This window comes from Electrophorus electricus, chromosome 3, assembly GCF_013358815.1.
Source record: "Electrophorus electricus isolate fEleEle1 chromosome 3, fEleEle1.pri, whole genome shotgun sequence".
NCBI classification, from domain to species: Eukaryota; Metazoa; Chordata; class Actinopteri; order Gymnotiformes; family Gymnotidae; genus Electrophorus; species Electrophorus electricus.
Window position 1 is genome coordinate 29,777,209 of NC_049537.1, and position 27,792 is coordinate 29,805,000.

Genomic DNA, 27,792 nt, shown 5'->3' on the forward strand with positions numbered 1-27,792 from the left:
TGAGTGTGTGTGTGTGTGTGTGTGTAAAGCGTGAGTGTGTGTGTGTGTGTGTGTGTGTGTAAAGCGTGTGTGTGTGTGTGTGTGTGTGTAAAGCGTGAGTGTGTGTGTGTGTGTGTGTGTGTAAAGCGTGAGTGTGTGTGTGTGTGTGTGTGTGTAAAGCGTGAGTGTGTGTGTGTGTGTGTGTGTGTAAAGCGTGAGTGTGTGTGTGTGAGTGTGTGTGTAAAGCGTGAGTGTGTGTGTGTGTGTGTGTGTAAAGCGTGAGTGTGTGTGTGTGTGTGTGTGTGTGTGTGTGTAAAGCGTGAGTGTGTGTGTGTGTATGTGTGTGTAAAGCGTGAGTGTGTGTGTGTGTGTGTAAAGCGTGAGTGTGTGTGTGTGTATGTGTGTGTAAAGCGTGTGTGTGTGTGTGTGTGTGTAAAGCGTGAGTGTGTGTGTGTGTGTGTGTGTGTAAAGCGTGAGTGTGTGTGTGTGTGTGTGTGTGTAAAGCGTGAGTGTGTGTGTGTGTGTGTGTGTGTGTGTGTAAAGCGTGAGTGTGTGTGTGTGTGTGTAAAGCGTGAGTGTGTGTGTGTGTGTGTGTGTGTGTGTGTGTGTGTGTGTGTGTGTGTGTGTGTGTAAAGCGTGAGTGTTCTCGGATCACATTGTTAGTGTAGATACAAACCGTCAGCAGCAGGTGATGAAAGGAAAGGTGATCATAAAAATTCCTGTTCTAGCTGAACATGCCAGGGTTTGGTCAGGTGTGTGTGTGTGTCTGTGTGTGTGTGTCTGTCTGTGTGTGTGCGGGTGTGTCTGTGTGTGTGTGTGCGGGTGTGTCTGTCTGTCTGTGCGTGTGTGGCGGGTGGGGAGTATATTTGGTCTGTGCATGTGCATGCTTGTTCTCATGTAGTTTTGGAAAATTTCTCATCACAACGTGTCATCATATATCATAACATATTGTAAAATTAAAAACTTCATTTAAAATGAACACATTTTTTATGAAATTGAGTGAGAGAGAGAGAGAGAGTGATTTGGTGAGCTGGGTGTTTATATGGAACTGGTCTGTAAGCTCACATAGCGTGAGTGGTAGCAACTGAGGAGCGGGAGACTGGGAATGACGTTACTGTTGTTCTCTCCAATCTACATTTGCCATCTTGATCCCATTCGCTGCAGTCGGCAACAAAGTCTGCAAGTCTGCACACACACATTTCATGCAATTATTACACACACACACTCTCACACACACTGCCAGCTGGATATTGTAGGGCATGCTTAGCCAAAACAAGTCAGCAAGTGGCAAGGCAATATGGGAAAACCGTGTGTGTGTGTGTCTAGACTCTACGTGGCTGTTGGTGTGTGTAGAGCACCTTTACATCCTGGTTATCTGTCCTTCATCCTGTCTTCAGTTTCTCTCTGTTACATGGTGACTTGTTCGATTATGGTTCTGTGTGTCAGATTTGACACAACATGAATCTCCCCATCACAGTGTCTCTCACACACACACACACACACACACACCCCTCTCTCTCTTTCTCTCTATCAGTGCCCCATCCTTCTCCTCGTTTATGGTGAAGTGCACACAGTCTTGTAAGTCTGTTTGACTCTAAGTCTCCTTCATATTATGTGTTCCAGTCTCATTAGCTGCTTAGATGTTGGATTTGTGGAAAGAATGAAAAATACACACGCACGCACACACACACACACACACACACACACACACACACACACACACACAGGTATGCTTCTGATTATGATCATGTGATTTTCACTCTTTTGATCTCTGTTTGCAAAGTAATTCCTTCCTGAGATTTCCTGATTGCTTCCTGAATGGTCAACTCAGACACACATACATTCAACTGCCCGTTCAGCATACAGCACCACATACACACACACACACAGCAGGTTTTAATGCCAGTTCTGGAGGTTTCTCTCCTCCCTCTGCAGAACTGTGTGCCAGTGAAGTTTACACATCTGTTTGGGTCTGAATCCTTCCGTTAGGCTGAAGGACCAGTGTGGTCATTCAGGTCTCAGTTGAATGGGGCAGACTGACACTGGGCAGACTGGACAATCATGTCACTTCCACAATGCAGCATTGAGTTGTGCTCTTTGTCTTCTTCCCTGGAGATGTGAGGCCTGTGGTGGTACCTACAGCGAGACCTGCGGTGGTACCTACAGAGAGATCTGCACTGGTCTCTACAGAGAGACACTTTGTTGGACATGTATTTCGGGAGAGTGAGTGGCAGTGGCATGTGAAGCTGGGAACGTCTAAATATTGTTTGCCATTCCAGGAATGCCGAGCCCATGCCAGTGGTGTAGGGGGATATTTGGAGGTGTTGAAGAGCGCTCCGTGTCCTGACTCAATCCGATGAATAATGGAAGAGTGTTTCCAGGAGTGCGGAATGCACCTGGCAGCTTGGTAGGCATTTCTCGGATTGTTCTGGGAGTCGGTGCTTTGGGGGAATAGAGAGACAGGAATGAGACGCACTGGATGAAGGTGCAGCACGTAGGGAGAACGCCCAGGGTGTGGGCACGCAGGGAGAATGCCGACGCCCAGGGTACTGGCACGCTGGGAGAATGCCGATGCCCAGGGTACTGGCACGCTGGGAGAATGCCCACGCCCAGGGTACTGGCACGCTGGGAGAATGCTGACGCCCAGGGTACTGGCACGCTGGGAGAATGCCGATGCCCAGAGTACTGGCACGCTGGGAGAATGCCGATGCCCAGGGTACTGGCACGCTGGGAGAATGCTGACGCCCAGGGTACTGGCACGCTGGGAGAATGCCGACGCCCAGGGTACTGGCACGCTGGGAGAATGCCGACGCCCAGGGTACTGGCACGCTGGGAGAATGCCGACGCCCAGGGTACTGGCACGCTGGGAGAATGCCCACGCCCAGGGTACTGACACGCTGGGAGAATGCCGATGCCCAGGGTACTGGCACGCTGGGAGAATGCCGACGCCCAGGGTACTGGCACGCTGGGAGAATGCCGACGCCCAGGGTACTGGCACGCAGGGAGAATGCCCACGCCCAGGGTACTGACACGCTGGGAGAATGCCGATGCCCAGGGTACTGGCACGCTGGGAGAATGCCGACGCCCAGGGTACTGGCACGCTGGGAGAATGCCCACGCCCAGGGTACTGGCACGCTGGGAGAATGCCGATGCCCAGGGTACTGGCACGCTGGGAGAATGCCCACGCCCAGGGTACTGGCACGCTGGGAGAATGCCCACGCCCAGGGTACTGACACGCTGGGAGAATGCCGACGCCCAGGGTACTGACACGCTGGGAGAATGCCGACGCCCAGGGTACTGGCACGCTGGGAGAATGCCGACGCCCAGGGTACTGGCACGCTGGGAGAATGCCGACGCCCAGGGTACTGGCACGCTGGGAGAATGCCGACGCCCAGGGTACTGGCACGCTGGGAGAATGCCCACGCCCAGGGTACTGGCACGCTGGGAGAATGCCCACGCCCAGGGTACTGGCACGCTGGGAGAATGCCCACGCCCAGGGTACTGGCACGCTGGGAGAATGCCTACGCCCAGAGTACTGGCACGCAGGGAGAATGCCGACGCCCAGGGTGTGGGCACAGAGGGCGTCACCTCGGCATGAGAGTCTCAGGGGTGGCCAGTTTGTGTGGTGGCACTAAACGCTGTTCAGCAGACTGAGGAAGTGATGTCACTGAATGGAATGTGTTCTGCCAGGGATGCAGAAAACACAGGCGATGGTGTTGAGTTTAGGTCTCCTAGAGCTAATATAATGGAAACAGCTCAAGGAAACACAGGAAAGACAAACACCAGAAGACATGGTGTTTATACCTCACACACACTACTCAGTAAGCTCAAACCTGAACTTCCTTGTGCCTTTCATTATGAACTTTACTGCGCCCTTGACTGCCGTACAGCCCAGTCAGTCATCATGGAAGAACGAATGAATTAATGAACGAACGAATGAATAAACACATATGTGTAAGTGAGTGGTGGGCCAGTGCAAACCCGTGGGGGGTGAGTTTTCTGGGGACCTGGAGACTAAACACTAATCTGTTTACTTGTACATTACAAATTAAAATATTGTGACGATGTTTGAATGTAAAGTCTGAACAGTGTCAATTTTCTGCCTTGAAGCCAGATTCAGTGCTTGCTTTAGTGTGGTGTTAGCCAGGTCTCTAAAATCATAACAGACACACAGACTGCTGGGTTTAGTCAGGGTAGTCCATTCCAAAATAAAGCAAAGTTATTAATAGACACAGAGAACCCATTACTGCATTCCACCGGGCACACTGCTGTATTGAGCCGTGTGTGTGTGTGTGTGTGTGTGTGTGTGTGTGTTTGTACAGTGGATTCTGCAAGGTTTCGGACTGCCCTCTGTTGCATTGTGGATTTGATTTTGATGTGATTACCATTTTTATCCATCTGCACTAATCACCTTACAGACAATGTCAAAACATGTTTTCAGAGATTTTAGACAATTCCAATTACAAATATAAACCTGGATCACAGAAGTGTTCAGAGCATTCCTTCAGTACCATGTAGAAACCCTGATGGCTGTAAGTACAGCAGCAGGTCTTCTCTCTGAGCCGTGTTTGGATTTGACCCCGTTCTCCACGACAGGTCCTCACGTGCTCCATCACACCTTCATCATTAGGTCTCTGGTCTGGAAACGTGGACTTCGGCGGGACCTCTCGGAAACATCCAGGACATGTCCTGAAGTGGCTCCGGTCGTGTTTCAGCTGGATGTTTTGGCTCGTTGTCGTGTTGATAAGTGCTGCGATTCTGGCTGCATTCACCCGTCCTGTTGTTGCCAGGCTCCCTGACACTGAGAAACACCCCTCTAGCAACCGTACTGCATCCGTGTTGTGTCGCCATAGCGATGATGTTACCCGGGTGATGTGCTGTGCGTTTTCCTCCATGTGTGGTATTTTGCTGTCCTGTCCAAAGAGTTCAGTTTTCATCTCAGCAGAGCTGAGAAGCTTTTTCCACAGAATCGTTTATGTCCTTGTATCGAACCCCGAGCAGGCGGTCGTGTTTTTTCACTCCAGAGGGCCAACACAGCACACTGGTGTTTCTCCAGCTCTGCACATTGCCCCCAACTTTTCCCAGTTAACATCACTCGGACCACCATGTTCCTGAAACGCTCAAATCCTTCCATGTTGTTCATTTCCTTTCCCTGGTCTGTGCCGTGAACCTGTTCCTTGGACTTCATGGCTTTGTCTGTCCTGACAGCTCAGTGTACCGGTGAAGAGCCCTCACAGATCCAGTCCTCTGCCTGGCCGCACTGTGTCCAATCAGTATGTCCATGCTGGAGCAGGTGGACTCCACCTGGGTTCTGGTCACATCTTGAGGAGGATTAAGGCCAAGAGACCGAATCCCTTTGCGAATGAGATTTAAGGTTTTGATTTTTAATTCATTTTCTAAAAACGTTTCATGTCATTAAGGGTAATTAAGAGGACACTGGAAGGTAAAAGTGTGTGCGCAACAGGTGAAGGGGTCTGAACACTTATTGTGTGTAAGGGTGGGTGGGTGTGGCCGTGTGCTTTGGGCGTGCGGGAATCACAGCTTACGCAAACCCACGTTGCAGGTATGATGATCACTCTCTCTCTCCAGCTTTCCCTCTCTCTCTCGCTCTCTCTCTCTCTCTCTCTCTCTCTCTCTCTCCAGCTTTCCCTCTCTCTCTCTCTCTCTCTCTCTGTCCAGCTCGCTCTCGCTCTCGCTCTCTCTCTCTCTCTCTCTCTCACACACACACACACACACACACACACACGCACTCTCTCTCTGGTGGACGCTCACTCTATACTCTCTCTCTCACTCTGTACTCTCTCTCACTCTACACTCTCTGTCTCTCTCCATCTCTCTCACTCTATACTCTCTCTCTCACTCTCATTTTCTCACACACACACACACACACGCACGCACATGCATGGTGAGCTCAACTCTGCCTTTGCACCTCCTCTCAAAACAAAAGGGTTGCGTGAGAGGAGAAGGTGGTAGTTTGTTGCTTATGCGCGTGTGTGTGTGTGAGTGTGTGTGTGTGTGTGTGTGTGTGTGTGTGTGAGTGCGAGCGCGTGCGTGCGTGTGTGAGTGGGTGTGTGTGTGTGTGTGGGTGTGTGTGTGTGTGTGTATGTGAGCGTGTGCGTGAGTGTGTGGGTGTGTGTGTGTATGTATGTGTGTGTCTGTGTGTGTGTGTGTGTGTGCGTGCGTGCGTGTGGCATTCCACTGAAAGAACACCTGGGTCTGTGCAGATTTGGTGCTGTGATCACCATTTCAATCTGTACCACAACATACACACAAGCACATGTTCATACAACACTGCCAGTGTGTGATTTGGGAACGAGTCAAGCAGTCGTCTTGGGCTACACACACATACACACACAAACACCCACAACAATTTACTCTTTTGATGCTTAGCAAGCCTCCCATTATCCTCACACGCGATCGTAGAAGCAGAGATTCATGGCATTGCAGGTTCAGTGAATCAGTTTCCAACCTGCTGAATCGCTTCTGCATGTTCTGTGTACTGTTGTAGTGTGTCGCTTGTAAAGTGTGTCCCTTGTAAAGATGTCTGAATCGGACACAGTTCGTATTTGGGTTTGTTGACATGAACGTATCCGTGAGCAACTCCAGGACGTCACCGTGTACAGCACCGAGTCTGGGAGGTTGGCAGTGCTGTTCTGCTCCATGAATTCCGACAAATCCAAACTAGCAGCAGAGTGAATGTGAGCCTGGTTATATTTAGGCTAATAATGAGCAGAGCAGATGACAGAGATAATACCTAAATCACTCAAACACTACCTCACACTCTCTCTCTCTTATTCACTCTGTGTCTGGTAGTAGGTACACTGCGGTGTCTGATAGTGGGTGGTGTCTGATAGTGGGTACACTGCGGTGTCTGATAGTGGGTGGTGTCTGATAGTGGGTACTCTGCGGTGTCTGATAGTGGGTGGTGTCTGATAGTGGGTACTCTGCGGTGTCTGATGGTGGGTGGTGTCTGATGGTGGGTGGTGTCTGATGGTGGGTGGTGCCTGATGGTGGGTACACTGCAGTGTCTGATGGTCGGTTGTGTCTGATGGTGGGTGGAGTCTGATGGTGGGTACTCTGCAGTGTCTGATAGTGGGTGGTGTCTGATAGTGGGTGGTGTCTTATGGTGGGTACAATGCGGTGTCTGATAGTGGGTGGTGTCTTATGGTGGGTACACTGCGGTGTCTGATAGTGGGTGGTGTCTGATGGTGGGTACACTGCGGTGTCTGATTATGGGTCGTGTCTGATGGTGGGTGGTGTCTAATAGTGGGTACACTGCAGTGTCTGATGGTGGTTTGTGTCTGATGGTGGGTGCTGTCTGATAGTAGGTACACTGCGGTGTCTAATAGTGGGTACACTGTGGTGTCTGATAGTGGGTGGTGTCTAATAGTGGGTACACTGTGGTGCTATATAGAGTTGTTTATTGTTTATTACACTGATGTTGACTAACTCTAAAACGTATTGTTTATTACACTTAGCATTGTTTGAGAGATCTTATGTGTTTTGTACAGTGATCCCTGTATTTCTACAGTATTCTAGTTCATTGGTATGTTGGACTCTAACCTGCTGTACTGTACTAGGATGTGTTCTATAATAGAATAATTATAACGATCATGATGATGATAACAATGCCCTCCCCCCATGTTAAGGCCTTAACATGTCTTCCTCAGTGCAGGTGTGCATCAGTGCAGGTGTGCATCAGTGAGCCCCTGAACGCCGGTACTCAGCCATCTGTCATCACCAGCCAGATTCTCTCAGTACACGCTGCTGAAAGGCAGGCCGTGATGTTGAAATCCAGGGCGCAGTCGGGGTCACCCAGAGGGGTCAAAGCTCCTGTGTAAGGTCGAGTACTTATAAAGGAACTCCTCATATAAGGAGTTTAAAAGCTTTTCAAAGCTCAGCCAGTTTTGAATCTGTTCTGAAAGGGAAACTCCTTTCATTCTGAGCCCTATTCCCAGTATTCCTGGAGGGCAAACGCCCAGCCATGACTCATGACATCCGGCTCCCTTCACCTGCCTTCCTGTGTGTACTCCTGTCGGTGAATGAAGCCCGATCAGGCCAGGCTTCACCGGAGAGGCGTTCCGCAGGCGTAAGGCTCGGCTGGCCGGCCGGATGGTCGTCCTGTGGAACCTTGGTGTGCCGCGCTGGCACAGCTGTGTGGCACTAGGACCCAGGCTTGCTGACTCAGAGGGTGGCCAGGTGAACACCTGTTGGGCTGGTAGAAGCCCTGCCCCCCTGCTCCCACTTCTCAGGTGACTGTTTGTTCTGATTCAGCTTCAGCATGACCACCCACCTGATTACCCAGCAGGCTTTACACTCCATGGTGGGGCCTCAGAACCAGATGCCATCGTCACTCTTTTTTATAACCAGGAGAAACTGCACACTGGAATTTCTGTCTTCTTCTCACAGAAGCCAGTCTCTCTCTCTCTCTCTCTCTCTCTCTCTCTCTCTCTCTCTCTCTCTCTCTCTCTCTCTCTCTCTCTGTCTCTCTGTCTCTCTCTCTGGCTATCTTTCCTGAGGCTGTGGGAACACAGTAAATTCGATAAAATAAGGAGACAGTCTCTTCCTCTCCGAAGAGCTGTGGTCGTCCTCTCTGACACCAGGAACATCCAATCTAATGTTCTACAGTCTTAATGACACGGTGCACACGACCACACTGCCTGCCTCCCTGTAGCTACACACACGAGCACGTCTGTGTGTGTGTCTGTGCGCACGTGCAAACAGCCGTTCTCTTTCAGCAGTCTTGGTACCTTATTGAAAATTTGTGTTATGTCTCTTCCCTTAACAAGTTCTCACGTGTTTGTGGTATATCCGTTATGAGTTTGAGAGAAAGTCCAAACTTCAGGAGGGGCTGCATGTACTAAAGTGCCATGCGGGACCTAACGGAGGGTTTAGGACTTTACTTGGTTCATGTTGCAAGAAAAGTTTATGCTCTTTAACAGGCAGCAGTAGACACAGGCAGCAGTAGACACAGGCACCTTTACCACAAATAACGGGACAATGACGTTTTGTGTGTGTGTTTGTGTGTGTGCGTGTGTGTGCATCTGTGTTTGCGCAGGCGTGTCCACTCCTGAGGAGCTGACAGTGGAGCGTGCACACACAGCTCTGGAGCGTGTGTTTGAGACGTTGAGAACGCTGGGACATTCCCGCTCTCAACTCAGACAGTTCCGTTCTGTTTATAACGCCGGTGACACCACGCACCAGGTCAGTGACCCCACAAACGCTCTCTCAACATCCATACATTGTATGCTAACATCTACACGTTTACCCCTCCAGAAATGTTACTCAGCAAATGTGTACATCAGGTGGCTAACTAAAGAATTCAGACCCACCTTAGTGCTGAATCTGTAGTGAATAGGTCAATAGGTCCTCATGGGTCAACGTTATATATAGTGTGTGAAGATTTCAGAGTTAGGGTCTGGTTTTATATATGATTCTGTTTAACATCTGTTTAAAGTCAAATGACCATGAAAAACTAAGATGCCTCTAGATCAGGTTAGCATGTATGACACGGTCAATGTCAGACCTGCTAATACTGATGAAAATAATGATATTTAGTTTGTGACACATGACCAGTGTGTTTCTAAACATATTAAGACAGTGTGAGTTTAAACTCTGTCATCTGCTCCCTCTTTGCTACTGCAACTCTCTCTCTCTCTCTCTCTCTCTCTCTCTCTCTCTCTCACACACACACACACACACACACACCCCCTCTCTTCCTGTCCTTCACAGTCACTCTAAGACATGTAGGCTCTGTCCTGGCAGCCTGTGTGTCGTTGTGCGTCAGAGCTGAAAACTGCATTGTGTGTCTCAGGAACTGTACCTACCTTGCTCCTTGTTCTTGGGTGTGTGTGTGAGTGTCTGGGTGTATGTGTGCCTGGGTGTATGTGTGCCTGGGTGTATGTGTGCCTGGGTGTATGTGTGCCTGGGTGTATGTGTGCCTGGGTGTATGTGTGCCTGGGTGTATGTGTGCCTGGGTGTATGTGTGCCTGGGTGTGTGTGTGCCTGGGTGTGTGTGTGCCTGGGTGTGTGTGTGTGTGTGTGTGTGTGTGTGTGTGTGTGTGAGAATGAGAGAAACTGAGCAAAAGATGCAGGATGCATATTAACAAGCTAATATCCCCCTGTCCTCTTTATTCAGCAGAGAGCTGAACCAGAATGAACTGGGATTACACTGCCTGAAATTACAGCAGGAAGAAAAAAAACTTATCCAACTGGGAGATTTCAGGCGGTGCATCTATCAGGAAGCCCTCATAACCAGTTTAACCAGTAGTGACCCTGGCAGAATCCCACTGGGAGGAAAATGTAGAAAACTGTTGGCAATGGAAAAACAGTACTGCTCTGTGACCAAATGAAAATGCCGTCACGGAACGGCCGACCCGTTAGTGACCTTTACCTCGACCTGTGTGGGTGGGTGTTTCTTCTGAAAGGGCATGGGAGTAATCTTGTGATGCACAATCTTGTGATACATAAGATTACTGTACAATATGCACAAAACACAACACAGCTGGATTAAGTAGAAGAATTGAACCACAACACAGCTGGATTAAGCGCTAGAGTTGAACCACAACACAGCTGGATTAAGCGCTATAGTGGAACCACAACACAGCTGGATTAAGCGCTAGAGTGGAACCACAACACAGCTGGATTAAGCACTAGAGTGGAACCACAACACAGCTGGATTAAGCACTAGAGTGGAACCACAACACAGCTGGATTAAGCGTTAGAGTGGAACCACAACACAGCTGGATTAAGCGTTAGAGTGGAACCACAACCCAGCTGGATTAAGCGTTAGAGTGGAACCACAACCCAGCTGGATTAAGCGTTAGAGTTGAACAAATGTTTTAAGGCTTTGAAGGAGAAAAGTGAAGGATAGAGTAGAAGACCAGAAGAGTTCCAAAGCTTGGGGGTCGTGACCCTACAGGATCTGCCCCTAGAGGGGTTATTACCCTACAGGATCTGCCCCTTGAGGGTTTATTACACTACAGGATCTGCCCTTAGAGGGGTTATTACCCTACAGGATCTGCCCCTACAGGGGTTATTACCCTACAGGATCTGCCCCTAGAGGGGTTATTACACTACAGGATCTGCCCCTAGAGGGGTTATTACCCTACAGGATCTGCCCCTAGAGGGGTTATTACCCTACAGGATCTGCCCCTAGAGGGGTTATTACACTACAGGATCTGAGGTTGTGTCCTGAGGGTTGTTGTGTGTCTTGATACGTGTCACGTAGGCAAAGGACTAAGACAAGATCAACAGAGCAGATTCATTTCTTTGATATGGCGTGTGTGTGTGTGTGTGTGAGGAAAGTGAGTGAATAGTGAACCTACTCCCATTTCTGAGAAGGCGTGCCTGCTGCAGTCTGTTACTGGAAGGTTGCATGTGGGTGTGTGGCAGAGCACGTCAGGCCATGCTGAAATTGTAGTTTAGTTTTTATATATTTTTTTGTTTACCGTTGGACAAAAATGCTCTATTGTTGATGAATTGGGGAAATTGCATTGTATCATTTTGATCTGCATTTTGTTGTTGTTGTTGTTATTGTTTTAGGTTTATTTTTTCTAAGTTATGACCATTGCTTTATTATACATTGATACTCCTCTACACGCACACACACACATGCACGTACACGCGCGCACACACGCATGCAAACACACGTGTGCACACACATTCTCAGCAGCCTGCATCATGTTGATGTCCGTGCGGAGTTCCTGCATGGAGTTATCCCACAGTTATCCTGCGGTGCTGCTCCGGGGTGGTCCTGCACTCCGCAGATGAGCTCCCGTCAGCCGGGAATCACACCAGGATTCTTCATCATCATCATCGTCACTCACCTTTAGAAACAGACAGGCCTAATGGGCAGTTGTAGCTCAGTGGTTAAGGTACTTGAATTGTAATCGGAAGGTTGCTGGTTCAAGCCCCTCACTGCCAAGTTGCCCCTGAGCAAGGCCCTTAACCCTCAATCACTCAAGTTGTGTTCAGTCATAATTGTAAGTCACTCTGGATAAAAGTGTCAGCTAAATGCCGTAAATGTAAAGGTAATGATGCGGTCCTGGACCTCCCAGGGCCGATGAAGACTGGTCCGTTTGGGGGGATGTGTGTGTGTGTTTGTGGTTACTGGTGTGTTTGTGTGTGGCTCAGGATCCAGCAGCTTCCTGCATGTTGATGCAGTAAGGTGAACCGTTGGTGGGTCCTGGGGACTGGCGTTAGGAACGCAGGGTTGAAGAAACATTTACTTTATAGTTACACAGTCTTCAAAGTTACAGCTGTAATAAATCCATTTGCTCAGATCATTTGCATTCAGGAACTTCTTAATCCTGAGAAGAGAATCTCGGCTGAATTAATTTTATTCTTTTCTAAAAAGAATTCTGTTCTTTCTAAGAACTGTGTTGTTTTTTGTGTTTGTTTCTGTGACCTTTTCTGATTGATTCTGTCCCAAACCGAAGGTGCACATGCACACTCTGTGCTTCTCTCCCTCCCACAGCAGTGGTTCACACTAACCCGAGAGTTAGCCGAGACACACTTGGCACCCTGAGGGTCTGTGTTCCTGCGCATACATGTGATGGATCTGTTAGTTGTAGCTGTTTCCGAAATGTGTATCCCAAATTCACCTGTGTATGAATATCCTTGTGCTCTCTCTCTCTCTCTCTCTCTCTCTCTCACAAACACACACACACACACAGTGACTCGCTGTCGGTCCTCTGTGCAGGCGACGTATCGTCCGTTCCTGAAGCAGGTTCTGGAAGAGATCTTCAGACCAGGTCGTCCTGAGTGTCCCGACATTGAGCACACGTCAGGAGGACTTACTGACCTGCTGAAGACTGGGATCAGTATGTTCATGAAGGTAATACACACACACACACACACACACACACATACACCATACCATATATGCGCACCCACACACACACCACATTACATACTCATGTACACACACACACACAAGGAGGGCTTACTGACCTGCTGAAGACTGGCATCAGTATGTTCATGAAGGTAATACACACACACACCCACACACACCACACCACATACATGCACACACACACCACCACACACAGTATATATAATAAAAACTACAGTAGGTGATGCATGTCTTTGCAGGCATAGTGATGTATGTAAGTGAGACTCTGTGTCTGGACTGTATGTGGGAGTTTTTCAGTTAAGTTAATGTAATTGAGATTTAGTATTAGTGAAGTTAATGTAGAGTAAGTGAGATTTAGCTTAGTTATGCTAATGTAGATGACAGTTATGTTAGATTAATGTAGCTGAGATGGGGTTTTAGTTAGGTTCACGTTCGTGTGGGGTAACCCCATGACTGAGTGTAGTACTGTGAGCACATGCCTGATCAGAGTTAGAGGGCTCAGAGCTGCCTGAACTGAGAGAAATCTCAAACCATTACGAGGCATAAAGATCATAAACAAATGGTGTAACCATGTTGAACTGGTGTTAAATAAATCTCACTGCCACTGTTTGACATACACAGCTACTGCCCTGTGGTCTTTTACAAACACGGACAACATACAGGCAGTTGAGGGAGAGAGAGAGAGAGAGAGGAAGAGAGGGGGGGAGAGAGGGAGAGAGAGGAAGAGAGGGAGAGAGAGAGAGAGGGAGAGAGAGCAGGTCTTGGAGATCCTGTGAGTTTTCTCAGTACGTGTGAAGTGAACTTTTCAGCTCCCTGGTTTGCTCTTTCTGTCTCTCTGGGGAGCATCTTTTGTGTGTGTGTGTGCGCGCGCGTGTGTGTGAGCGTGCGCGTGTGTGTGTGTGTGAGAGAAAGACCTCTCAGCACAATGTGTTCTCTTGTGCCCACCTAATGTGAAGGTTGCTGCAATCAGATTTGTGTCCATTTTCATCCACATCAGGTGTATGTAAATTGAAGCAAACACGTTGCCAGTTGCTGTAAGCGCTCCGTTGTGTGGCACACACATGCTCATGCTAGTGCACGCTCACATACAGACTTCCTCATGGGCATAGCCAGGCTGACGGAGGCACGTGGATGTCCATGCCAGCCTGGCGCCCAGCGCAACACACAGCAGCACAGCCCTGCTTTAGGCCCCACCCACCCCCACCCCCCACGCCTTGCCTGATTGCTATTCGCAGGCTCGCCACTCCGCTCAGCCAATCATGTGTGCCCAGTCAGTCACGCACAGCAGGACTGTGAGTGTGTGCATGCGCATGTGTGCGTACATGTGCATGCGGGTTTCTGACTGTTACGCTGTGTATGGGTACATTTTTAAATGTGTACGTCAGTGCGTGATTACATGCTAGCAGTTCTAACAACCTTTACTTCTGTGTACATATACTCTCAGAGATTTTTGAAATTTTGCTTTAATAAGAATGTTTCCGTCCTCTGTGCTGTGTGTGTCTAGACCGAGGCGCGCTCCATGCGTGCAGGCTCGTGTGTGTGTCTGTCATAATGCATGGTTAGAAGGTGGTATTGTGTGGAAATGTCCAATCTTTCCACAGCTCACCCACTGTGACGTGACTCAGTCCAACAGAGAGTGGGAAAGGAGCTTGTGTTAGCAAAATAACTACTAAATGGACTAATACACACTTCATAAATGGACTAATACCCATTTCTTTAATGGAGTAATACACATTTCATTAATGGACTTATAAACACTTCTTAAATGGACTTAATAAATACTTCCTAAATGGACTTAATAAACACTTCATTAATTAACTTTTTGTTTGTTTGTTTTAAACTGTCATAGGTCAGCCGGCCCCACCCAAGTGATCATCCTTTGCTGTTTCTCTTCCTGGTGGGTGGAGTCACCCCTTCAGAGCTCCGCCTTATTCGCGAGGTGGTCTCCGCCCATAAAGCAGGAACACAGGTGAGCATGTAAACATGTGTAGATAAGGTGTCTATAGTCTGTGTGTGTGTTTACGTAGTGAGCCTTTAAACGTTTAAAATAGGGTCTGCAGGCGACATTGAATCTCCCTACTGAGTGCTGATGTTTCCTACCCGACTCACAAGTCCTCAGGATTTTGTCTTGGGCTTGTGTGTCGTAACTTACACCACTGAATCAGTGTGATTCTGTTTCGCCATGATGTCAGTGTGAACAACACACAGACCAAGGAGCTGCTCACACACATAACAAACGAATGACGGAGAAATCCACGTGTGTGTGTGTGTGTGTGTGTGTGTGTGTGTGTGTTGCGCTGAGGGATGGGAGTATTGACCTATACAAATCAGTTTATAAAAATGTACCTGTTTATCTCAAAATGACTGATCACCTGTCAGTCCCATTTGTTATTTTTAGAAGAATGTTAATGCTTTACAGGGTAAAATAATTCCCTGACAAAGACTTCGATTTCTGCACTGGTTATGTTCTTAGATGGTGTGCGTGTTTATTAGGACATTCCTTTATCTGCATTATTCATACTGTGCGTGCGTGTGTATGGGTGTGCGTGCGTGTGTATGGGTGTGCGTGGGTGTGCGTGGGTGTGCGTGGGTGTGCGTGGGTGCATTTGTATGTGTAGGTGTGTGTTTCTCCCCAAGATTCAACAGAGTCCAACTCAGTTGAGTCCAGCCTGAAAGAAAGCACCATTACGGATCAAAACTGTATGTCCTGAATAAATCAGGACTCACAAATGTGTGTCCCCAGGATGTCCCCCGTCCTTATCCTGTTAATCTGTGGTGCTTTGCTAAGGGATTAAAGTTGTATCTCCGATCTGAACTGAACACTCTAAATCTCCTTCTTTTCCTCCACGCTGTAAAAGTCTCAGACGTCCGTGTCTGGTGAGGGGGGAACTCACACTCTCTATGAAGTTCACGTCAATAATCTATTAAAGGGAGTTTTCAGACGGTCTCTAGGAGATGATGGCTGTTACCACACACCTCAGCACTACTGGCCACACAAATGCGGTATTTTACATACAGCAGTGTGAACCATAGTGACCCATGCTGTGAGTGTTAGTTTGGCTTCATCCCATGTGTAACATTAGAAGGTTCTGAACAGCTTTATAGAGGATAATGGTGACCTCCTCCTTCAGACATGTCCCGTATCGGAGTTCCACTCTAACATCCCATCCAGCTTTGCCTACAGAGAGTCAGCCGGGGTGTGAGGTGTCGATCTCACCAAGGCCAGACACACACACGGAGTGCCGTGAAGGCCGTGACCTGCTGATTCAACACAGTGGAGCTGGTGGAGTCCTGCTGGCTAACCTGAAGGCACTCTGATACACTGGAGAGAGCTCCACCCTCAGTGTGCCTGGCTTATCTGAGTGTGTGTGTGGGGGGGGGGGGGGCTTTATCTGATAATATATATCAGCTTTATGTTGTAGACTAGGTGGATATCCTGACTGTTATGACATTCACGTTCTTGTCTTTTCAACAAGTACTTCAGATCCTTCATGAGAGATTTCATGTTTTGATAACTTTCATTTACTCTGGAATGCGTTTGCCCTACACAAATGTTATCGGAATTTTAGTCCTCGTACTTGCTAGAATTATGATGAGACGTATTGTTGTTCTTTTAGTTGACTATGTTTATGGTTTCCATATCCATGTTGCAACAAATTCTTAAGGGTTAGCAGAAAAGATTCCATTTTCCAAACGTAGTCATCTCCATACATCCTTTGATTTCCGCTTCTGTTACGTGGTGTATAAGTGTGTCATGTCAGGCTTTATGTAACGTGCAGAACAGATCCGATCCAGGATGTGTAATAAGCGCAGTTATTAAAACAACAGTTTTAGAGTTTGTGAGTAGCACAAGTTCAGTGAATCCCTCAGTTCCATGACTGTGTCCTTGTTCTATGCATCAGGAGAATCCTAAAACCGCAGGCCCTGTGTCAGCGTGGAGACCCCTTCCGCTCCGGCTGGGCACACGTGGCCCACTCAAGCCGTCTGTCTTTTCCCTGAACCCTGACCGTGCAGAGCTCCAGATCTCTTCCCCAGTGTGAATCAGTAGTGGTCACTGCTTGTTATTCCACAAGATGGATTAATACATGTGTATCTCACGTCCAGATTACTTTCATTCACATTATTTTTGCTACGCCTTAGATTAAGGAGAATTATTTCGTGTGTGTGTTTCACTGTAATGGTGTCTTGTTTTGTGTATCAGAGTTACACTGCGAGACACGGTGAGATTCTGTAAGACACTGTGAGACGTGTCTGTGTTTGTTACAGGTGTTGGTGATCTCCACAAGGCTGCTGAGACCAGCTGATATTCCACACCTACTGTTCGGCACAGGCAGACTTACACCAGACATCGGAGTGTGAGAGGAGAATGCAGACCACACACATTCTTACACTCTCTGAAACAAGCACCATATATTCACAGACACACACAGTTTGCGGAAAACAGTAATTGGTCAGCTTCCTTTTTACGAGAGAGCAACACACACTCCTGATGTTGACACCCAAATGTCTCCCCACAACACACACTGAAAGCCAACTGGACAGGAAGCGGCTGTATGAGTTATGGGTTAGGTAGCTAGAATGGGCAGGGTTCCGGAGGTTTTGGAAGACTGCTGAATTTGGGGACTGTCTGGTGAATGTGGGAACACTTTATAATGAGGACAACAACGACATGTTGGAGGGACGTTTGTGGTCTGCTGTTGAAAATCAGTGCTCAGAGCTCTTTCAACACTCTTGCATATAAATGCACATTTCCTTGTGACCAAAAAACCTAAAAGGATCATCAGAAATGTGTAACCTAATTAGCGTAAATAAATAAATTTACAAGACCCTTATGTTGTGTGCATGTTTGTGTCCAGTACGGTCTGACACAGGTGTCGGGTAAGTGTTCAGGGTTTGACGACTTGGCCTGTTGGCAGCAACACACCCTTTAACACACTGTTACGCAGACGAACACAAAAGTCCCGTTTTGCTCCTGCTCAGTGAAGCGTTAGTTTACAGTGTAAAGTTTGCACTCTTCCCATCTCTCCATACAGGATTCACCCCTTCAAATGTCTCTATACAGCTTTAGCTTTCTCCTGTTTTTGGATGTATTTAATATGCATAGTATTAATGGGATGACGTTACTGTGTTTATTCATCAAATTCCACTTCTGTTAAACACACACAGAGCGCTGTATCAAGAATTGCTGTGTCATGTTTACTGGAACACAAGAGTGCAGTATGAGACACACAAGCACAGTTGGATGTGGACGTTTAGTCTTTAACCTTTTTTGGACACACACACAGCCCTGTGTTTTACTAGGAACAGCCTGTGTGTGGGGTGGGGGGGGGGAATGCTCACACACTCGAGCAACCCTTGCCTGGAGTAGAGGCCCTAACAGGCATTGCATCATACGACGTTGCCCTGTGTGATGAGTGTGTGTGATGACAGTGTCCACGGTGACAGCTCCGTTCCCACCTGACCGGCTAACGCCAGAGGTTCTGTGGACTTTGGCTTGTGTCAAAAGAAGCATGAAGTCAGAGATCCACTCAGACAGTTTTATTTGTATCCACAGTATTTTCAACTAGAAACAATAAATAAGACCAAGCCATGGGGCTTGATTTAAAGTGCATGAAAAACTTTTGTTGTTCAAATTGGCACTGATAGGAATTTGACACAGAAACTGCACACAGTAACAGTGAGAAGCGCAGCGTGCACACACACACTTCAGCTTGTTACTTCAACAATGCTGGCTTTCAGTTTGTCTCTGCTGTGAGAGGTGAAAACCTTGACCCCTAACAGAAAAAGTCTAGCTAGTCTTTGTAAGAGCCACTAAAAATACTCTGATGTGTCCTTCACCAGCTCAGTTGCCATGGGAAAAGTCTGAAAGTCCACAGGTGTGTGTGTGTGTGTGTGTGTGTGTGTGTGTGTGTGTGTATGTGTACACTAAGTTTCAATCAATCCAAGTGTCTTTTGCAGTAGTCCTGTTTAAGATGTTTGGTCTACAGTTCCCAAAGTCCAGTTCCATAAACTCCAAGGCATTATGGCAGCACAGGTGGCTTGTCTGAAGGCCAAAGTTCACAAGTCAGAGGTCGCAAACTCAGCAGCAACCTGTTATTTCGGCAACGGCAACCGCGTGCTCGGAGGTCAGAGGTCGGCGGCCGTCATCCGGATCCCGCCTGCGGATGCGCACCTGAGCTCAGGACCAGGTTGGAACCGTCAGCTCCAGGATCAGCCGGGCGGGGGAGGGGTGTGCCCCGGTCCTTCCCTGCCTCCTGCCCACCCTCACACAGACGTGACGGTCCGCACCTTGGCTGAGAGCACCTGTTTGAAGCGCCTCTTCAGGTCCTGCATGTTGGGGGACTTGGGTCTGGGGATCAGGGGCGACCTCCTCTTCTCAGGGCCAGCCGCGGGATGCGGAGACAGCACGCAGGATGGCCGGTGCTCGGCCAGCTCCCTGCACAGCCTGTGAAAGGCGCCGTGCACTTGGCTGTCCTCGCTGGCCGACACCTCGTAGAAGGAGCAGCCCAGCGCGGAGGCCAGCAAGGGACCCTGCTGGACATCCACCCTCCTCACGTGCAGCAGGTCTGCCTTATTGGCAAGCAGGATGATTGGCGGCAGGGTGGACCTATCGGCGTGGTTGCAACTGACCAGCTGGTGCAGCTGCCCAATGAGATCAAAGCTACGGTGATCTGTCACCGAGTAGACCATAACCACAGCGTCTGCCCACTGGATCGAACTGGTCACATGGTCAGTATAGCTGAGTCCATTGACATTTAACTAGAGAGAGAGAGAGAGAGAGAGAGAGAGAGAGATTATTTTTGGGACAACAAACTGAACCTCATTACATCTCACACGCTTCTTATAGTTTTCTAAACATGAAAGATAAAGAGTAGACCATGTTTAACACGTTAATTACATTGTTACGCTGCAGTCTGAAATAGATGGAAAACTACACATGAACTGGGTGCACTTTGTTAGACTGGGAACTATCGTGTTCCATGTCTGTAGCGTTTCTTTGGGGAGGGGAGTGTGTCCCTTGGCTTGGACAACCGTCTTTTGGGAAATTTGGGAAATGCGGCGACTAGACTTACGGTCTCCGTCGCGCGTTTGTGAAGAATAGACAGTCTGCGGTTTGGACCGCCGCCAAAACGAGACAAAAAAACCCCGAATCTCGCATCCCAAACTTTGCTCTCAAACTACAGACAACGTAAAGAGATCCGAAATTGCCCATTAAAGGGTTATAAAATTACCACATTATGGCATGTTTTGGTTCAGTGGCGTGATGCGTGCGCTCCCACGCACCCGCCGGGCACCTTTTAACGCGGGCGAGCTCGACCGCTTCTCCAAACATCCAGCAGCGCGTGCTTTTCATGGTTTTGGGAGGCTTTGAGTCATAAGACCCGCGCGCGCTGCCCCCACGCCGAGAGTGACAGCGGACTGTCCGCCGCTCGATTAGCTTCACGTGACAAAAAGGAGCCCACGGGGACACAAAAGGAGAGCAGAGACAAAAGGCGAAGGCATGCGCTCCCCCAAAAAAGGCAGCTGTCCATAGATCTGTCGCGCGTGGGGAGGACGCGAGCTCTACCGGACCCGTGCCTAATGATTTCTCACGCGCTGCCGTGCTTTGCAAGGGCAGAATAAACAAGAGAATGTGATGCAAACTCACTTCCACTCCAGGCGTGTCCTGAACTTGGATCGCCACTTGTTCTCCGTCAAGCTGGACCTCTCGGGAGTACAGGTTTCCTACAGTGCACACAAGCGCGCCCATTAACACACTTTTACCGTGTGATCACGGTGAACGTGCAGACGTGACAAGACTAGAAGTCTCACCCGCGTTTCTCTCGTAGTCACCGATGAACCGCTTGGTGAGGAACCGAACCACGAGCGCTGCAGAGAGACGAGTGGAGGAAAAGAGTGAACGAGCGCAATAAAGATCTGACGCCAGAAACAATTTTATCGCGTGTACTCGCAGTAGAAAGTGAGTTAAAAACCAACAAATGATCAGAGAGCTTGAACGCTAATGAGCTTGAGACGGTTGGTGAACATACCGGTTTTCCCGACGCCGCTGCCGCCGATCACGGCTATCTTCACGACCCGGTTCGACCGGCGCTCCGAGCTCGGGTACTCCGCAATAGTGGACATGTTGTTGATCAGACGCATCCTGCACACACAAGCCGCGCTTATTAAACTACAGCAACGTGTAGGAACAAGGACCTCGCGTAGCTCCGGTTATTCCGGTGAAAGCGCCGACTGCGCTGCGCTGCCGCAAGCGAGACACACATTTATAGCGCCGCAGGAGCGCTCGCGGGTGATTGGCTGCTCCTGACGGCAGCCGCACGCTCTTTGCCCGCCTCTTCTTTCACGTGGACTCGCAAGGTGGGGTTTTTTTTTTTTTTTTGCCAGCGAGCTCGTTGTGGAGCGACAGGTGGGCGAGTCCGCATGAGTAGACAAAACCGCTTTTCTTTCCCCGAGCCTGCGTCGGTAAACGAGAGACGAAACTCGGGTTTGCATTCCTCACCACGAGCTCATATAAGTGCGCTTGTACACTGGGCCGCCTGTATCCCCGCATCCCTGTATCCCTGGCCTTGGCTGCGTCCAGGCTCTGACTAGGTTAGTTCTCAGGAATTCACTGCGTCAGGGTCCGCTTTTCCCCCTGCTGTGAGTAATGGAGCTTCAGAAGTCGATGCGTTTACCAGCGTGCTTGGAGTGAGCACCTGGGCCAAGGGATTTGGTAGGTACTGCCAGTGTTGTTGGAGAGGTTTTATGACCCATGAGGTTTTATGACCCCGGTTTTTTGTGTCATGACTATTTTTGTGTCATAACAAAACACTACCAAAGCTTTAGCATCAGTAGCAGAAGCAGACGTGCCGGTAGCAGTTGTCTGACCTCACTAGCCTCATCTCACCACATTGTTAGTATCCGTAGACAGACTGGAGAATGCTGTTTTCGACCTGAGCTAACCCTACAGGCATTCATGGTGTCCCCTATGATCCAGCCATTATGTTTACTGCCAGCTTAGAGCTTGTAGAGAAGTGATGTGTCCCCTGTAGGAGATCCCGCACTCCAGTAGTAATGTTTACTGCAGCTGTCTGTTTAACTGGGCTCTGTCTAAACTCTGTGTTTGCTCTGCTGTGCATGTAGCAGCATGCACAAGTCTCTCAGTAAGAGGGGGTGGGGGATTGTATAGCGTGTGGGTGCTGAGGAATGCTTACTACCATTTACCAGAGAACCAGTTTAGTCTCTCTCACACACACAGACGCACACACACAGGAACACCAAACTCAATTGCTCGTGCAGTCTTCCTCCAGACAGGCCGTCATGCCGCTGTGAGCCCACCAGCCACAAAAGCAGAGCAATTACGATCCAGCGTTTAGCAGCAGTCAGCCGGCCCACACTGGGCCGCAGGGCTGAAGATCGTGACGTCTCACTACTGGGTCTTACACGTGTGCTGTATTTATTAGATGTTTATGTCCAGCTCTATTGGATTTTTCAGCATAAGAATTATTTTTTCTGACTTTGAAGTGTCTGTGTGTGTGTGTGTGTGTGTGAGTGATAGTACCAGTAGTAGGTGTACATGCGTTTAATGTCACTCTGCTATGTTCTGTGGTCTGTGAGGTAGAGTGCTTTAAAAGATTAAGGTCCCAGACATGTTTTTAAACTGAGCAACATTTCCTTACACACACACACACACTTAATGTGTTTTGATAATGAGGGTGACCTGACAGCTCACCGCTTTAGCTGCTGATGAACTTCTCTCGCTGGCTAACTGGCTTGTTTCCCTTTCTCTCTTTCTTTTGTCCTACTCTTCTCTCTCTCTCTCTCCCTCCCTCCCTCTCTCCTGTCATCCACACCCGTGCGTTGGCCTGAGCAGGTATGTTGGCACTGGGCCCTGAGTAATTAGGAGCTGCTATGTGCATTTGATGAGAGAGTTGATGACAGGTGACTGCTGGTCAAATTCAGAATTAATGGGCCTGATTTGCCAGCGTCACACTATTCAGGTACTTGTGTGTGAGTGTGTGTGTGTGTGTGTGTGTGTGTGTGTGTGAGTGTGAGTGTGTGTGTGTGTGTACACGAGTGTAACTGTGTGTGTGTGAACACGTGTGTTTAATAAAGCAGTTAGACCCAGTATACCTGGCCACTGGTTTGTAGTACTCTTGACACAAAGTAAAAAATAAGAAATTAGATATATATCTTTTACGTAATTTAATTCCAGCAGGTAAACAGGAAGGATTTTTGAGCTCCTGGGCCTCGTCGTGCATGAGTGAGCATAACTGTGTTGATGAGGGAGAGTCTCGTGTGGATCGGAGAACCGATGGAATGGGGCAGGATGGTGAAGTCAGAGATGGATGTGACGGAAGAGCAACACCACGGCAGGAGGAGCCAGGAACTACCACCCTCATCAGGAGAGCAGAAGAGCCATAAATGACCGGGGGCAGAAATGAAACCTCTGCATATTAAAAAGACCTGTTTAGTTCTGTGCTCCACGGCTAACACCACCGTCTGGCTGCGCTCGGGCTGCCGTGATACTGGCCCGCTAGCAAAGCCCCGCTCATGTTCACAGGGTAATTGCCCCACACGCTGGCCCGTAACAAAGGCCACGCTAATGTTCACGTGCTAATTGCCCCGCGCGCTGGCCCGATAACAAAGGCCCCGCTAATGTTCACGTGCTAATTGCCCCGCACGCTGGCCCGCTAACAAAGGTCCCGCTAATGTTCACATACTAATTGCCCCGCACGCTGGCCCGCTAACAAAAGCCCCAGGTGCGGTGCAGGCATCATGGACGTGTCGATGCGGCCACGGGAGGTGAGCGGGCAGGTCATCCGTGTTTAACATCTCGTCGAGGAGACGACACATCAGGCTGTGTGCTGCGTTGACCCTCGGATGACACACTGAGCCTCCCTCCTGGTGGACTAGCGTCGGAAGTGTGTTAGCTTCACTCCTGAGTTCTCTCATCTCCTAGGTGCTCTCCGAAGCGGATCCCAGGATTCATAAGCATTCCCAAGAGTTATTGCAGGTCCGGATTTAGGCAGGAGAAGCTGATCCGAATGGCAGTGTCAACCTGGCGGTGTTTGTGTGGAAAGTAGATCCATCTCAGCAGTACCAACCGAAAGCGGATCTGTTTTCATCAGTTTAATCATACCTGGAGAGACTACTGTAGTCTGTAATGTTTGGAGCGGAGACGTTCCAGACGGGAGGTAGCCTTCATTAGCGGGCTAGCATGTGGAAAATCGGAGCGCTATGTGTGGCGATACTGGAATGTCTGCTGTGGGTTAGCAGTGTGTGTGTTTGTGTATTAGAGGAAGGGGGGAACAGGGAGGTGCGATTAAAAGAAGGCAGACCTCAGGATCAACCCACAGGAGAGACGAGAGGAATATGAGTGGGGAGGTGTCACCTCACAGGCTCGACAAAAGAAGTGGAGGAGGGCAAGTGAGTAGTGGGGTAATAGAACCATCCTCCAGGGGAGTGGGGTAATCCCAGGGTGATCAGTGGAGGTGGAGCATGTATGAGGGGTATGGTGTGGAATGTTGGGGGGTGTTAAAGTACAAAGATTGTGTGTGTGTGTGTGTGTGTGTGTGTGTGTGTGTGTGTGTGTGTGTGTGCGTGTGTGTGTGTGTGTGTGTTGTTTTCTGCCCTTGTGTGATGTGGGTGACTGTAACACGACCATGAGAACCCAAAGAAAGTACCCGGGTGAGGCGTACCTGATGAAGACCTACCTGATGAAGACCTACCTGATGAAGACCTACCTGATGAAGGCCTACCTGAGACTCAGCATAGCCCTTCCCACCACGTCTCTTCAGTTTTTCTTTCAAGTCTTCTTGACATTTTTGGCCCTTACAGGCCACTGTCATTTCTAATGTTTAATCCCAGACAGTGTTCACACTGGAGCCTCTGTTACTGTTTCCCTGTAAGAAAGAGAAAATCATTGTAGGTCTGATTGTTGTTATAAATAAATTGACATCAACATCAAAGTGATTAGTTTAAGTGGCTCTTGGCTATAAAGATCCTGTTTATTCTCAGTTCCCACGGTATTGACCTGTAATCCAAGCCAATGGTGTAACACCATTACATGGTGTAATGGATCTTTAATGGGGGATCTTTAATAAGCGATCTTTAGTGAGAGATCTTAAATGGGGGCTCTTTAATCAGCAGGGCTGGATTACTTATTCTCTGATGTGTTTCAGGTGCCTTTTGAACTTTTCAGAGTATCTTTTTTTATTTCTTGAACATTTTAAGCCATTGAATAGTTGTAATTAGTTATAGGTAGTCGTGAATTTAACACTTAAGATGGCACACACTCAGATGTCCTATTATCGCTCACAAAGCATTTGAATTTCGCTTCCAGATTTGTTGCTTGTTTTATTCTGTAAATGAAGCATGTCTGATGAAATCTCTGTGCGCTGTTCTCACCCAGAATGAACTGTGAGATTTACAGCAAGAAAGGGTTTCAGTCCTGCTGAAAACGTTGCAGGAATGGAGCTGAAATCAAGCAAGGTTTTGTATTAATTACAGGAACAACGCACGAGTAATATATCCGCTTGTTTCCTAAAAGATATTTTTACATGCACTAAGAAAAATAAATGCCTGGTTCACCCTTTTCACAGTCAGAATCGGACTTTATCAGCCAAGTTTGTTCATACGAAAAGGAAATCGCCTCTGGTTCCACTGGAGCTCACAGTCCCTGACATTCACATCCATTCCTGAGTCTCCTAAAGCACACATACAGTCACACAAACATGCAGACATTGTAAAACACATTACAAACGCCTTCCTCTGACGTCCCAGAATGAAGAGGTTTACTTCGGAGTCTCTGCTAACGCTCTATAACTTTATAGTGTTTTAGTAGTTTTAGTGTACTTTAGTATTGTGAACTTGTTGCCATGTAAAGTTCAGTATTAATATCATTTTTCTTTAAAATGGTGTTGTAACTGTTAAGCGTCCCATATATTGTCTCTGACAGCCTTGAACTGGACATTCAGGGTGAAGTCCACGTACTTTGGCTCATGTTCTGCGGTTCCCTTTGTCCAGCTACTACAGAGGTCAATAGCTTTAAAATAAAAAAGGTTTATTATTCATATATATATACACAATAAAACTACACAGATGCTCTACAACAGAACTGATGATTAATTGGTTTGTTCTAACTTCTCAGTAATGTCCAGTTCATTTATCAGCACTGCATTTACCGCGTGTATCATCAGAATAAATGCACACTGAACCTGCATTTAAATAGTATTTGGAGTTGAATCACTGGGTGATTCCAGCTGACAAAGAATGTTGTTGTTGTTGTTATTGATGATGATAAGCGATCTCTTTGAGCCAGGCGGCTTTGTTTGGGCATTCATCTGCTTTCCCCACAAAACTTCCTTAGAGAATGCGGGGGTCCCAGATCACCTCTGCTCATCTCAAGTAGGCGCCCATTACTGCACCTACTGCCCCTGGAAGCCCCTTTTGGTCACTTCTTTTGCTTCGCTGTATTGACAAAGGATGAAGGGTTGTTTTTTTCTCATTGAAATGTTAATATTCAAACACATTGGGCTATTCACATTCCCGTGCATGTCAACACACAGAGCTGTTGGAGGGTGGGGGTTGTTAGGGTCTGAATCACAATGTGCCCCGGGGTATTACAGTATTGAGCGTTAGTCGCGGACTCAGCAGGCCAGTGTGGCTCTCACATACCTGGACAGAACTGAAGCGTGAGATATTGGCTAATGACCATAACACTGGCAATAAGATGCTATTGTACATTTACTGTGTGTGTGTGTGCGTGTGTGTGTGTGTGTGTGAGGGTCAGAGAGAGGGATAGAGATAGTTGCTTACTCAGTTTGTAGTTTTCTGTACTCCTGTGAGGTGTGTGTGTGTGTGTGTGTGTGTGTGTGTGTGTGTGTGTGTGTGTGTGTGTCTGTGAGGTCACTCAAATGGTGTCCTGCTTGTGTGAGGGGTATCTCTTGTGTGAAGGTTATCTTTCGTATAACATACTCCTAAGGTTTTGCTAAACATCCACCTGTGACGTGTGTTCAGACAGTCATGCCTGTATGGAAAATCCTTAATGAGGTGGAGGAACAGCTGTAAACATGTATTACTGATTCTACTGTTTAACCCACTGATAGTGCAGGAATACTGTTACATAAACTTTTAAATGTCCTCATAGATGACCTCAGATAATCTGAAAAGCTCTCACTTTCTCTGTGTCTATCCACATTGTCATGTAAACATACAAGTTGAATTTCCTGTTGGTCTCCCTCTGCCTCACACACGTCCACACACTTTGACTCGGACACGGATGGATGTGTTGTCCATGTAGGACATGCTGGTCATAATATCCAGTCACCAGACGTCTGTCTGTCTGTCTGTCTGTCTGCTCTCTCAGCTAGCGAGACACAGCTGGGAGAGAGCAGAGAGAGAGACAGCAGAAGTAAAAGGATGAAATGATATGGAGTAACTGACCTGGTATTGAATGAACGGGATTGTGGGTAGGGAGGGAGGGTGGAGAGAGATGGGCTGATTCATACAAACACCCACTTGCTTTTAAACACAACAACACTCTTAACATGGCACATGTTCACTTCTGGCACTGCAGGTGTGTGTGTGTGTGTGTGTGTGTGTGTGTGTGTGTGTGTGTGTGTGAGTGTGTGTGTGTGTGTGTGCACACATGTGAGAGAAAGACATGAAATTTGTAAGTGGGTGTGTTTGTTAAACTGTGTTAGTCTTTATGTTAGTGTCTGCATTAAACGTGCTTCAGCTGTTGTGAGTCTGCTGTTTTGTGTGGGTGTGGGTGTGTGGGTGGGTGTGTGCATTATTTTAGGCTTCAGCTGTTTACAAGGTTTGGTGTTTGTACACGTCAACTGTTTTTCTGCAAAGTCACATCTTTCTGTCAGCTGTGTGTGAGTGTGTGTGTGTGTATGTGTGTGAGTGTGTGTGTGCATATGTGTGAGTGTGTGTGTGTATATGTGAGTGTCTGTCTCTCTCTCTGAACA

At 48.1% G+C, this 27,792-nt stretch overlaps 2 protein-coding genes across 2 annotated transcripts in view; one reads left to right on the top strand and one right to left on the bottom strand.

Moving 5' to 3' along the window:
• scfd2 (sec1 family domain containing 2) overlaps positions 1-17,667 on the top strand; it is a 76,954-nt gene extending 59,287 nt beyond the window's left edge. The window contains exons 6-9 of the mRNA XM_027022626.2: positions 9,038-9,183; positions 12,683-12,817; positions 14,685-14,804; positions 17,102-17,667. Coding sequence (XP_026878427.2) covers positions 9,038-9,183; positions 12,683-12,817; positions 14,685-14,804; positions 17,102-17,194 — 494 coding nt within the window. The 3' untranslated portion in view covers positions 17,195-17,667. The remainder of the gene's footprint in view (positions 1-9,037; positions 9,184-12,682; positions 12,818-14,684; positions 14,805-17,101) is intronic.
• A 691-nt stretch (positions 17,668-18,358) lies between these two features.
• On the bottom strand, positions 18,359-21,072 carry rasl11b (RAS-like, family 11, member B). Its single transcript, XM_027022629.2, has 4 exons — positions 20,866-21,072; positions 20,648-20,704; positions 20,484-20,560; positions 18,359-19,594 (listed from the first exon to the last, which is right to left on the bottom strand). The coding sequence occupies exons 1-4, from the start codon at positions 20,975-20,977 to the stop codon at positions 19,100-19,102; spliced, it is 741 nt and encodes a 246-aa protein (XP_026878430.2). The 5' UTR covers positions 20,978-21,072; the 3' UTR covers positions 18,359-19,099.
• Positions 21,073-27,792: the final 6,720 nt, after the last annotated feature.